At 40.3% G+C, this 13,798-nt stretch overlaps 1 protein-coding gene across 1 annotated transcript in view; it reads right to left on the bottom strand.

Moving 5' to 3' along the window:
• The window catches only part of LOC124276898 (WD repeat-containing protein 7-like), a 56,511-nt gene that overhangs the window by 7,047 nt on the left and 35,666 nt on the right, over window positions 1-13,798 (bottom strand). Inside the window, 11 exon segments of the mRNA XM_046712566.1 lie at window positions 60-164; window positions 1,063-1,165; window positions 2,420-2,502; window positions 3,937-4,095; window positions 4,097-4,208; window positions 10,216-10,335; window positions 10,337-10,403; window positions 10,701-10,904; window positions 11,490-11,679; window positions 12,226-12,463; window positions 12,935-13,709. Of these exon segments, the coding sequence (XP_046568522.1) occupies window positions 60-164; window positions 1,063-1,165; window positions 2,420-2,502; window positions 3,937-4,095; window positions 4,097-4,208; window positions 10,216-10,335; window positions 10,337-10,403; window positions 10,701-10,904; window positions 11,490-11,679; window positions 12,226-12,463; window positions 12,935-13,709 (2,156 nt within the window).

Below are 13,798 nucleotides of genomic sequence, written 5' to 3'. Positions count from 1 at the left end.
AATTTAACAGATTTGTTCGTTGAGAATATCCAAGTTTGGGTAAGGGCGACATTTCCTACCTGCCAGAATTTGAGTTTGCTGTCAACATGGGAGAAAGTAGCCAGAAACTTGCCGTCTGGGTTGACAGACACGGCAATGATTGGGCCGTGGTGGCCTGGGATGAGCTGGAAACGACAGAGTAAAACAACACATAGTTTGTCACAATCACTCAGAAGCATGGTGTCAGTACTGCATACAACCATCCAGACAGTGTAAAGTAGTTATATTCACAAAGTATATAAAACTAGAATTGAATAGAAGCAGTGTATAAAACTCCCAAAATTCCAAGCCAGATAGCCGGACTGTTAACTTTTAAAAATTACCAGTCCGGATACAAACTTGCCTGTCTGGTTTTCAACAATGAAAAAAAATTATAAAAAAATCAGGTTTCTGAATACTTTACTGTTTGTAGGCATCGCAATGAACAACACAGCACTTACAGGCAATGCACCGAGTTTAGGTAAACTGTGCACATGTGTTGTGATTGGTTATTGTAAAATGAACTGTCCAATCGTAAATAGTTTAACATAATTATCATAATACCTTAAACACCTCAAACTGACGACAAGAGAACCTGTCTGATATTATGAAATATTTACTGTTAGTGGTAAAAACATCTACCAGACCACCGGACAGGTTACTTTTGACATTTGACCGTCCGAGATGAAAACAGACCGTTCCGGACCGTCGGGCAGGCGGGAATTTTAAACGCTGATACAAGTTCATTACATTCTTGTATCACTCATTCTTTCAACACTGCAATATTTGGCCATTTGACAGCCCTAAACACTTTCATAAAAGTCTTCAAAACCACTTTGTTTATTAAAATCAAATGTGTATACCTATCAATTAATGGGCAACTTAATTACACTAAAGACTGTCTCAGTTTGAACATGGTACTACATCGAACCTAAGACAAAATGGGCAGTATTGTCGCTCTTTTTCTGGGGATGTATCAATCAATAACAATAAGCTTCATACATGCAAATTATGGTCACTTGCATCCTTGCCAACCCTCCTTACCTGACACTTGCCATGTTGCTTCATCTCGTACAGAGCCAGGCCACCGTTCTTGGCCCCCACCCAGATCCTCTTGGTTTGTCCACAGTAGGATACCATACTGAACCTATATATCAAAATATTACTTGAATAAGAATGCTGTTTAACACAGCAGTATTTGCTATATAACTGCTGCCTGTAAATGACAGGCCATGCAGAGTTATATTTGACAACACAACCAGTGCTAGAAACAAATCAGTAAAGTCAGAGAGCCATTGTCATAGTCTTGATGACTATTTATTTTAATATATCTGGGGTCCCTGAATTCAAATAATATAGCAGCATACTTGAAGGACTCCAACAAATATCAAGCCATCTTATCTGACCCTTCCTACATGCCCATCTTATCTTACCCTCCCTAAATGCCCATCTTATCTGATCCTTCCTTCATGCCCATCCCACCTGCCCCTCCCTGCCTGCCCCATCCTACCTGACCCTCCCTACATGCCCCATCCTACCTGATCCTCCCTACATGCCCCATCCTACCTGCCCCTCCCTGCCTGCCCCATCCTACCTGACCCTCCCTACATGCCCCATCCTACCTACATGCCCCCTCCCTACATGCCCCTCCCTACATGCCCCATCCTACCTGCCCTTCCCTACATGCCAAGTAATACCTGACCCTCCCTACATCCTACCTGCCCTTCCCTGCCTGCCCCATCCTACCTGACCCTCTCTGCATGCCCATCCTACCTGACCCTGTCTGCATGCCCCATCCTTCCTGCCCTTCCCTACATGCCACGTAATACCTGACCCTCCCTACATCCTACCTGACCCTCTCTGCATGCCCATCCTACCTGACCCTCTCTGCATGCCCCATCCTTCCTGCCCTTCCCACATCCTACCTGACCCTCCCTACATGCCCTTCCCTGCCTCATCCTACCTGACCCTCTCTGCATGCCCATCCTACCTGACCCTCTCTGCATGCCCATCCTACCTGACCCTGTCTGCATGCCCCATGCTACCTGACCCTCTCAGCATGCCCATCCTACCTGACCCTCTCTGCATGCCCCATCCTACCTGCCCCTCCCTACATGCCCCATCCTACCTGACCCTCTCTGCATGCCCCATCCTACCTGCCCCTCCCTACATGCCCCATCCTACCTGACCCTCTCTGCATGCCCCATCCTACCTGACCCTCCCTACATGCCCCATCCTACCTGCCCCTCTCTGCATGCCCATCCTACCTGACCCTCTCTGCATGCCCCATCCTACCTGACCCTCCCTGTCTGCCCCTCCCTACATGCCCCATCCTACCTAACCCTCCCTTCTTGTTCCTCCCAACCACAAGTAAAACTGTGTACCTCCTTGCCCCACCTACCTGCATATTGCTGGGAAGAGTTCCTGCAAGCCCTTGGCCTTGAGCTGGCTTATTTCCAGACAATGCATGGTCACATCCATCACCTGGAAAACACAGCATTGTAGTTTGTACGTAAAGGATCAAATCCGACTCTGAGGTTTTGATCCAACTTATGAACCGACCAAAGATATACTTTAGATATAATTTTAATATTTGGTATTTACTGTTGAAATGAACTGGGATGCAACTGGCAGCTGACACCTTGCTTTGCACGTACAATGCATGTGTTCTGCATGCGCTACCTGTGTCCTGCAAATGAGCTGCCCACACTTCCCCTTCTTGTGAGGAACACATGGTTTATACTGACAACCAATCTCAATCTCCACAGCAATCCTTTGTAGCCTAGTGGATAAAACCGCCAAGCTAGTAATTGAGGGTTGCAGGTTCGAAACCAGGTATCGGCACTGTATATTAGAAGTTTTCAATAATGTGATGTTTTACGATCGTATTCAGTGCTATAGAAAATCCATGGGATTTCAAGGAGAATGCAAGCGAAACTGCCTGTAGAGGTTTACTCGGTAAAAGGAGAACCTGGTGAGACAATAGAGTTACGTCACTGGAGGTTTATAAAGGATTAGTGCTGGTATTGGCATACAATCTGCGATACAATACATCATGATACTAAAATCTTAGTTACAATGATATATTGTCAAAGTATTGTGCACTGAAGCTGCGATACAATACAAATCCTGATATAAGAATGGCGATACGATACGTATCACGATACTAAAATCTTTAATTCTAACACCAACTATAAAACACCATAAGGTCAAAACAAAACCATTTTAAAGTACTTCGTCAAATTCCGTCAGCGTTTCTCAATGCTTATTTGGAAACGAGATAATTAAGTTTATACACGGACTTTGTGAATGTTAATAACATTGCGAGCGCTATGCCTGACACAGTTCTTGACGCAAGGATTTCCAAGAAAATGTTTACTTATAAAGGGAAAATAAGTAAGCATATATTTTAATCATCAAACAAAAGTAAATATTTTTTCTTGACAGAATAATGCAATTCGGCAATAGTCAAAGTTAAACATTGATGTATCGTGGCCCATTTGAAGTATCGTATAGGGATATATGACCATGTAAAACTTTGTATCAATCCACTGTATCAGCAGCCCATGGATCGATGCAATGATGCATATCGATGAATCATCACGCCACTGTAAAGGATACCTCCACAAACACCTTCATAATCTTAAACAATCTACTGATACTTCCCAAAAGTCCAGGGCCTGATAGCAAAGCATTGATGACAAGTTAAAATAAATAAATATACCAAAATAATAATATAAAAGAAAGTAGAAATGCTGTCAATCATAATCTTTAAATTTCATTGTTTCAACAAACATTTGTTTCCAATATCCAATCAGAACTTCAATACCATTGAGACTGATCATTTATATCCAGAGTGGGAGAGAGAAAAACATCTGAAAAGTCTGAGTTTCAATTAAATGGAAGTCCTATACATACTTCACAAATGAGATCAGCCACATCATTCGGCATTTTTTCAACCAGCAGCTCAATAACATGAAGGATCTCCTGTTTAGCTCGGACCAGCACTGAGTTGAGGATCTGCGCATGTTGAGACTGGGTGTTCTGTGCCAGGGCGTTGTATCGTGCCACCTCTTTTCGCCATGGTGATAATGAGGGCTGGGGGGCGGGCTGTTGCTATCAGTGATAGAGCATGGCGGGCAGATCTGCAGGCATCTGCTGCTGGAGTTAGAGGGAGCCCATAGGTCATGCTGCAAAAAGAGGCAGCAGAAATCATATCACATCCTAAATAATAAAGTCATCAAACAAACAAAATAAAATTAAAAATTCTGGTTCTGCGTCCATGAAAGCAGAAACTAATAAAATATTCAGTCTATTTTTAAAGAAAATATTCTGTCAAGATCACTGTACTACAAACTCCACTCAACTTTTACAAGTTAAAAGTAATTTACACTCTTTACTCACAAACAGAATTTGTGTTGTCCGTCATCATGGAAAGATGCGGTGTTCACAAATCTAGTTTACAAATCATTCTGGACAAATTGTTCACATATTACTACAATTAGTGAGAAAGCTACTAGTCTTTACAGATTTTCACTAGCAGTATACAAGCAGACCAATAGCAATGCTGAACGGTTGTAGGAAAAAAAGTCATAGCAAAAAAAGTCATGGAAAAAAGTCATAGATTTGGGTAGAAAAAAAAAACTCATAGGGAACAAAGCCATAAACTTAAAAAAGTTAGTATGAATAATGTATTTTTCAACAAGTCATAACAATATTCAATATTATCATCAAAAGCACTACATAAATTTGTCTGAACCACATTTGAACCTAACTTATAGAATTAATGTATTTATTCAAGCAAGCATAATACATGCCATCATTAAATGAACAGATGACAACAGAGTCACAGTCTTTTGGCCAGCCGCTCTAGCATAGTATAATATGTTCATTTCTCCTGTATGGATAAGATCCAATTGCTTACAGCATCTCACTGAAAGGAATAATTAACTTGAAAGTGAAATAGTCTTTACAAATAACTGGAGAACAGGATTGTTTTTATTACTGAAGATTATTTGAAGATGAAAGTGAAATAGTATATACAAAATACAGTATAAATACTTATAAACAAAGTAAATGGAGGAAAGGACATTTTTATAACAGTTGTTGAATTAGTTTTAAATAAGTTTTTAAATTGTAGCAAATAACAGGAGAACAGGATTGTTTTATTAGTTTTTGAAATAAAATTTTACAAAATAAGTATTGTTATAAACAAATAACTGGAGGACAGGATGTTTTATAATAGTTTTATTTTCAGGATGATAATAGTTATTTTTCTGATGACTTTTTTCCATGAATTTTTTCCAATCTTTTCTTCCGATCACCTGCTGAACACCCCAACAAATCAGTTTATTGTCAGTGAATGTAGCATCATTTTAATCCTTGTCAAACACATCACAAGAAATTGAAACTGAAACTTAGTCACAGAGACTGTAAACACATAGGTAGTTTCAATAAAGAGGCTCAATAATCATTACTTGCATGTGAATCTTGTGCCTCAATATTGCTGTCATATCACAATGGCCTGTGTATTAACTGCCAGACAACCAGTGTTGCCACACAACTCATGTTCTGGGTTACAGGTAATTGCTTGAGCATTTGAAGTAGAATGTAATAATGTGTATATATCAAGTGTCTTTCAATTTCAGCTTCTGTCTTTATCCCCAAGTCACAGTAATTGCTCAACCACTCAATCTAACCTGCATCACTTCTACAATAGCAAGTCACCATTGTGCTTGCTTCCTATTGTTTCTCTGGGTCCTCTATTGTATTGGCCAAGTCCTCTTCTATTCAGAAGCAGGGTGCTGTTTGGGACTGGTCAGCTTACATTCACAAGTCTGTCTGGTCTACATCTCTGGGCATAATTGTCATTCATAACAGGTCAGTTTATGTGTGATTTGTGTATTTATGTTTGAAGACACCTATTCTGCCAATTTTGTAGTAAATATTTTGATCTAATTCTGGTTCTGTTATTGCTCTAGTGTTTTAAGTCGTTAGGATAGTTGGTCCTTGAATAATCCCTTCTAAGCTTTTTTAGATTAGTCTATTCATACGGTGTGGTAGTTTAGGATATTTCAGGTAAAGTTTGAGTTCTATTTGGGGTTGGGTTAATATAACATGGGTTATTAGTGTGTTCTCGGCTATGCTGGTATGCATAGCCACAACACACCTGGCAGGTTGTGCCTGGCATGTGCAGCACATGCACTGCCTGCCTCTAGCCCTATAAAGGGAGTAGCTTCACAGCACTCCTTGTCTTTAGTCCACTGGTTCACCAGAGGTGAGGACATTTATTTCAGTTGCTGGAGTCCTGGTTATCCAGACCAAGTATAAAGGTTTTTTGGTTACATAGGAAATTAAGATATTTATTTGTTTTGGACATAGGCTCTGATATCAGTGCCATGTCTCGTTGGGGTTAGGTTAGATTGTTAGGTATAGATTAGGTTAGGTTGTTAGGTTAGGATAGGTTTAGGTTTTTGTAAATATATTATTGAGTTTCTCTTTTCTATTTGTTATGTTTTTACCAGCAATGACTCCTGATTCATAGAGCCTATTTGAAGTTGGCTACTTTACCATCACCACATAAAAAAGTACACAACACTAGGTCCTAAACCCTATTTTAGCCAACTTCAACTGTCACTGGGCAGAGAAGCCTATTACAACGGTAAGGAATGTTGGGTTAGTCCATGCTCATGTTTGGTTTAAACATATTTTTATACAACTAACACTGAATAGGGATCGGTGAACAAGCTATAAGCTTACATGAACACCACTCCCTAGTCCATGCTCATGTTTGGTTTAAACATATTTTTATTCAACTAAAACTGAATAGGGATCTGTGAACAAGCTAACCCGAGCATTGTATTCATTGATTTGTTTAAACTTGCACTTGACACAACACCACATTGACATTTGAGCTGATGTAACTTACAGATGATTGGGACAGACATTTTCATTGTACAGGGGAGTCATTATCTTTCCTTCCACCCATTCCAAGAATGACTTTGGACCTGTTAATGCCCATCGATTAATGCCCATTTTACATGTAGATTGTTCAAATCAAGGGTTTTAAACATAATGATTTCTTAGGTTCTTTCACATTATGTGTTCACTTATGAGGTAAATATAGATCAAATGACTGTATTCAAGTAAATGTACCGTAACTAGATTTGCTTATATACTTTCAGTCCCACTGCTGATAGCTATGAATACACATTCTACCATGGCATCAAATGCTTTTTGATTGGTCAATCACCAATCAATTTTGGCTAAAATATTTCAACACAACAGAACACTGATCAGGACCACCAACATGGCTAATATCAAGACAACAGGCGTATGGAAATGCATATAAATTATTATATGATTTTTCCTCCACAATTATTAGGGAACCTCACTATCATATAACCTTCTATAATAAAAATATTCAAACTCAATTACAATACACAGCCCCAAACATAAACAAACAATATCTAACATGTAAATCAGAAAGCCTTGTAAATTTCATCCCTATCTATACAAAATGTGCAGCAAATCCTTACTAAACATTTACCTACCTGGTAAATGGTATATTTGTTTCCGTTTAGAATCATAAGAATGGGAAATTCGCAAGATAACGGTCAGGCGAAACACAAAATTTATGCCACTCACACTCCATCATGTCCCGTTGCATCGTTCAAAAAATACATGTCAAAAATTGAACCACCAGAATTCTGCTCTCTGCCAGCTTCCCCACAAGGCTGTCACTGCTGGTGATCTATGTTCGTACACTTTGAAAAAAGTTTGGCCACAATCCAGTCCCAAATGATGAAAACAATGTTCCAAGGAATCCCAAGTTAGTCGCATGTACACAAAGCAGCACTGTCACTCTTTTCGTCGCATGCCGGGGTGGAGGCACCTACAGCCTATGTAAGTGAAATCATGATCCACACTCGCTGGTCATACAAATCTTTGAATAGTTACAGGTCGTAGGTCGATCAGAAAAGGATCTATTCTTCGATTCTGCAGGGTTCAGATTCGACAGTCAGTCAAGTATTTTCCACTGTCACTCAAAATGTAAACACTGGCTGTCCGCCATTTCAAACTGTTGCGTAACTGTCAACAACTACAGACTGCACTTCCAAGAAAAATAAGTAGGTCAGACGATTCCATTATAGTGTGGCCAGGGGGTTAGAGTAACACGGCACGCAAAACAATAGGCTGGTTTCGGTCGTGTGGAGTTGGGATTATATAAACCAAGCTCTTAGGTATTACATTATTGCATTGAATAAACAGTAGTTAGTTTTCTTTGGACAGAATATTATATATGTTGCAATGTTTAAAAAATACGAACGGCACCTTCCACTCCCTTCACAGACGAGTTCAATTCGCCTCTCGCACCATGCCGGATTTCGCAGTGTCTTCCGTGGAAGGAAGGAGTTCGATTTTAAATCGGTTATGGTAGAATGGAGATAAACGTATTGTGTTGGAAAATTAGATGAATGTTAGGCAGAATTGATAGTCTCTAAATTAATCATTTGAAACCTCACGCTACGCGTTCGAGACTATCAATTCTGTTCCAAATGAAATTTAGAAGGCTGACTATTTGTGCGGTGATTATTCTGCCTGCGGGTTTGAACATGGGACTCAACCTCTAGAATCTGTCTTTACTAAGAAAGTGTAATCCCAACACAGTACGTTTATCTCATTGTTTATTCATACTTTATGCAGCAATATCACGCGGCGGGGACACGGAAATGGGCTTCACACATTGTGCTCTTGTGGGGAATAAAACCCGGTCTTTGGGCGCTACCAGCCAATGCTTTAACCACTAGGGTACCCCCACTGCCCACATTCGTTCAGTAAAAAACTATGAGCAAATATATTTTGATATACTAAATGAAAAGGCTACATTGAGTTTTTCAAGCATCCTATATGCAAGCAATTCAAAATTAATAGGGTTCTGATTCTATGTTTTAGTGAGTGAGTGAGTTTGGTTTTACGCCGCTTTTAGCAATATTCCAGCAATATCACGGCGGGGGACACCAGAAATGGGCTTAACACATCGTACCCATGTGGGGAATCGAACCCGGATCTTTGGCGTGACGAGCGAACGCTTTACCCACTAGGCTACCCCCCCATGACATATGTTTTAAATATTAGATTGATATTACTATATAGTATATCTGACACTGTGTGACAGTGTTATTTAGTACTTTGTATATATCTTTGAAGATCCCCTGTGGCTACCCCACAGCTAGCTTCCTTTAAATATTTTATGTAAATGAAAATATCTACCCTCTGATACAACTGTGATAATATTTGGATGATCAAGATCCCCATTCTAGCTTCCTTGAATAAGTATGCTGAAAATATCTACCCCAGAATCAATTTGTTATTTGCAACAAAAAGCCTGAAGGAAATTGTATACTTACACTTCTAGACAAATGCTGGATACACCAAAGTTTCAGTTTATTAATGTTATTAAACAGCAAAATATACCAGCAACTTGAAATGGGAACTTCAGATGCTGTCAGTCAATGTGATTAGGGGGAATAAATATTGTTGAATTTAGCATTTTCTTAATTTAAGCCAGATAACATAAAAACATGAGCAAAAATTTTAAAAAGCACGAGTGGTACTGAACATATCTATTAATAACTCATACATCCTGCACTGAATTAACAATTCTTGTCATTGACTAACATTCTATTTGGTCAATAGAGAAATAATTTTGATAGAATTTTTCATGTTTGGTTTTTAATGCAGCACTCAGCAATTTTCCAGCTACATGATGGCAGTCTGTAAATAATCAAGTCTGGACCAGACAATCCAGTGACTGACATCATGAGCATAGATCTACACAACTGGGATACGATGTGTCAACCATGTCAGCAAGTGTGACCACCCGATCCCATTAGTCATCTTTTACTACAAACATGGGTTGCTGAAGACCACTTCGAACCCAGATCTCAACAGGTAATGTCAGATCTAAGCAGACAATGATCTCAAAATGACAAAGAATTATGTGATAAGAGGGATGACGTCCCAGTTTTGTAAAAAATGTTCAATTGCCGAAACTTATCACAAAAATCCACTAAAATGTTGTCGACTGTACTGTTTTTGGCAGTTCGTAATGCATGTTTAATTAGCATTCACTTGTAACGGATTGGCTATAAACGTGTTGATACGAGTGATAGCAGGTGATGATACTAGACTCACCTGGGCAGCAGCCTGTCTGCATCCACACACAGTTCCAGCAGCCCAAGCAGCACAGAGGACACGTCCAGGTATGGCTCCCATACAGTGAAGCCCCTACCCAACAGATCAATAGCCGCACGGATGGGATGGGGGAAGTTGGAAGGTAGGGGGACTGGGAGGGGTCAGCAGCAGGAACGTTAGAGCCTTGCCTGCAACGTGAACATAGAAAGTAGGGTAAGAAGTCTTATTTTCACTGGTAACAATCTGCTGCAGACTTTCTATGACAGGGATATAAAAAAATTCAGTGTCATCTATTGTCTGGAGAGATTATTCCACCTCATTGAACTAAAACCCTGAACAAATAGGTGTTGGATAAATGAGAAGACCCTTACCAACACAAGGATTACTATTAATTGAGCTATTCAATTCACCAACACAAATTATCTTTAAACAAGAAAATTCTGTGCCAGACACCTGACCTCGCACTTCGATAACGCTATACTCACTAGTGTGTCTGGAGAGGTTGTAGTTTGTGAGACTGAATCCTTCTTGGACATTCCTCTTGCCCTTTTTTATCTCTTCCACCTTCCGTCGATTGGGTTCTATCTCATGCCCAAACTCTGCTCCAATCACACCTAACATGACAATAGCAGTCGCCTGTTTTCGCCGACTTTCAAATGACACAGACACTTTGTGGGCAGGAGAATCACCTGTAAGAAAAGCATATTCATATATTTGTCATAACATCATTTTCTAAATTTGAACTTTTCTCAACTTCAACATAAGGTATAAAATTAGTTATTTCTATTTCCATAAAGATAAATCATGGGTTAATGCATAGTGGGGCAAATATACTTGCTACTGAATACTGCCGTTTTGAATGATTATTAACCTGTATGCCAGGAGACTGCATTATGTCCAGAAAAGAAGCTACCACTGTGACTAAAGATTGTTGATGCAACCACTTCTGTGACTACAGTATGACAAGTTTATTTTGTTCTAACAAGGAGTGAGTGAGTTAAAATTTACATAACATCAGCAATATCGCAACAACATAGCAATAGAACCTGGTTGAAAATTATATGAAACACAACATTCCCAAAGGAAATTTCCTTATGGACAACCACTTAATCTATTTAAACATAAGCAGGACCCGATAACAATAACGAGTTTGTAATCCTTGTTTACTGTCATGTATTCAATAAGTCTAAGAGAATGAGAATTCAGTGATAGATGGGGGGGAAAACCCCAGCATGTTGATAACTTCCACTTGGCGGATGACTATGCTCGCTCACCTGCCAGCATCTGTTCATCATCCTCATCTTCCTCGTCGTCCTCCCCACGTTGGGGGTCACTCAGCAGGCTGTGCTGGGGGTCCACGTAAGTGGGCAGGTATGGAGACCATTCATCTATTATCGCTTTCCTCCCTTCCGGGCCAATCCGACGCAGCTCCGCCAACAGGAGAGCCTGGGCTGCTTCTCTTATCTGTCAAACAAAACATCAACATAGTCATAAAGACTTCCACCAAAGTTCTGCCAAACATTAATGCTTCCTCTGAATTCATCCATTACATTATGTCTACAGCTGCTTTCAATAGATAAATCGTTTTCTTTTCTGAACCTTTCCACCTCACAGTTTTGAATCATATTCAATAATAATAACTCATTGTGGTTTTAACATCAGTAAGATCAGACAGATGTCTAGAATATTGAATTCAGCTGAAATTGTGTTCAGCTTGACTTATACAGTCTGAAATGAATCCAGTAGATTGAATCTTTTGCTGACAATTTCTATTCATATAGGAAGAACACTTAACATACAAAATGGTGTTCAGTTATTTAGATGTATTTCTTTGAAACACAAAATACACCATGAACAAAAACTATAAATAATAGAAACATATACTTCTTTTCGTAAAGAGAATAGACTCATGTTTGCAAATACAATGTACCATTAAAGTTTTGAGCTAAGGAATATGCTGAAGTCTTAACAAAGCAAGTCCAGCTTGCTACCCAACAGTAAGGTGCTCACCTCCAGACAGCGATCCTGCCATCTGCGAGCCAGCATTTCTAGCTGGGGCGACTGATAGTGTGCCGGACCAACCAGCTCAGGCAGCAGCACACAGTGTAGCGCTGCTAGCAGACTCCATCCCTGCTTTATCTGGGCCTGCAGGATGCTGACACTGTCCTCATCCTCACTACCTCCGTCACTGTCAGTCTCATTCATGATGATGCCATGGTGACTGGTGAAGGAACCAGCGCCCTTCCTGCTACAGCCAAAAAATCATTTGGTTTTAAAAACAAAAGGACAGTCATCTATATCCTCTGCAAAGATAAATACTTGGAGTTAAAGTTGTTGAAATCTCATTCATAATCTCAGGTTATCACAGAAAACAAAATGACCACAAGGCCTATCTATGTGCAAACTTTGGAGAAGAAATATTGTCTGCTTTTAAAAGTTTTGCACCAGCAATGAAATCTTGTATGGATGGGACAGATGAATGGTGTCCATTGTAATACCCCATACAAACTACAATTCACTAAGCTGTTGAAAAAACGCAGCTTGTTGCCTATAAAATCACATGCCTGAGCAAAAGAACAATTCTTCTACAGTGACCATCAATCTAACCATTCATGTTTAATTACAAACAAAACAAAACAACTGGTTAACTTGATCTTGCATTTTTTCAAGTTTTTAAAACAAAGAGCTACCTGCAGCATTAATAATGTTTTGCACTAACCTCCTTGACCTGCTCTGTTTACCAAAGATAAAGCTGGCATGACTCATCCCCATCAGTGTGTTGGCAACTGAGATTACACTGAGAAGGTGCTGAGTGGTCACACCGCTGGAGATTTTCCATCTTGCCTTGGCGGAGAAGATCCTGGTCTCTTCCTTTAGGGCAGACAGTGGGCTCTCCACCTTCTGCTCCTCACAAGCTGAGCCTTGCCGAGGATCACTTTCCATATCCCCATCACTGAACAGTAGGTGTTCTATATCAAACGGAACACTGCCAGATCTCTGTGCAAGCAGTGTTTTTTTACTGGACTCATCAGCAGTGCCTTTATCCATCCCCTTCATGGCTGCAGTCCGGGCCTGATCAGCAAGAGTTGCCTTCCCAATGTCGCCGCTGATGCCCACCAACTCCTCCTGACAGACTCGCTTGTGCCATCCAGGCAGCATCAGGGACATGTGGCCCTGGCGAGACAGCAGGCCAAACGATATGGGGCACTGAGGTTTCAGCAGTCCCAGTTTGTTAACACACAGTCTGTCCAGATCTGGATCCAGGCCCCATGCATGAAGACACGACATGAAGAACTGAGCTATCTCCAAGGTTAGATTGTCACTGACAATAAGGCCATCAGGCTTGGTGTTACTTCGCCTTGATGGAGTTGAACTCAGTCTTGTGGGAGTTAAACGGCCACCTGTCTGTGTAGGAACTAGTCCAGCTGTCTCAGCCTTAGCTTGTATCTTCTGACCAACATTCTCTGCCTTTTCTTTAGCCTTGGCTATGAAACCTGTGGACATAGCTCACTGCAGTTAGTGTGGAATTCAACCCAAGGACAACTCCTTCAAACAGACTTCTTGCTGACTCTTTACTTTGTCC

The sequence above is a fragment of the Haliotis rubra genome, unplaced genomic scaffold, assembly GCF_003918875.1.
Source record: "Haliotis rubra isolate DU_JTF1 unplaced genomic scaffold, ASM391887v1 Scf215, whole genome shotgun sequence".
Lineage (NCBI taxonomy): Eukaryota > Metazoa > Mollusca > Gastropoda > Lepetellida > Haliotidae > Haliotis > Haliotis rubra.
This window is presented reverse-complemented; position numbering and strand designations above follow the sequence as displayed.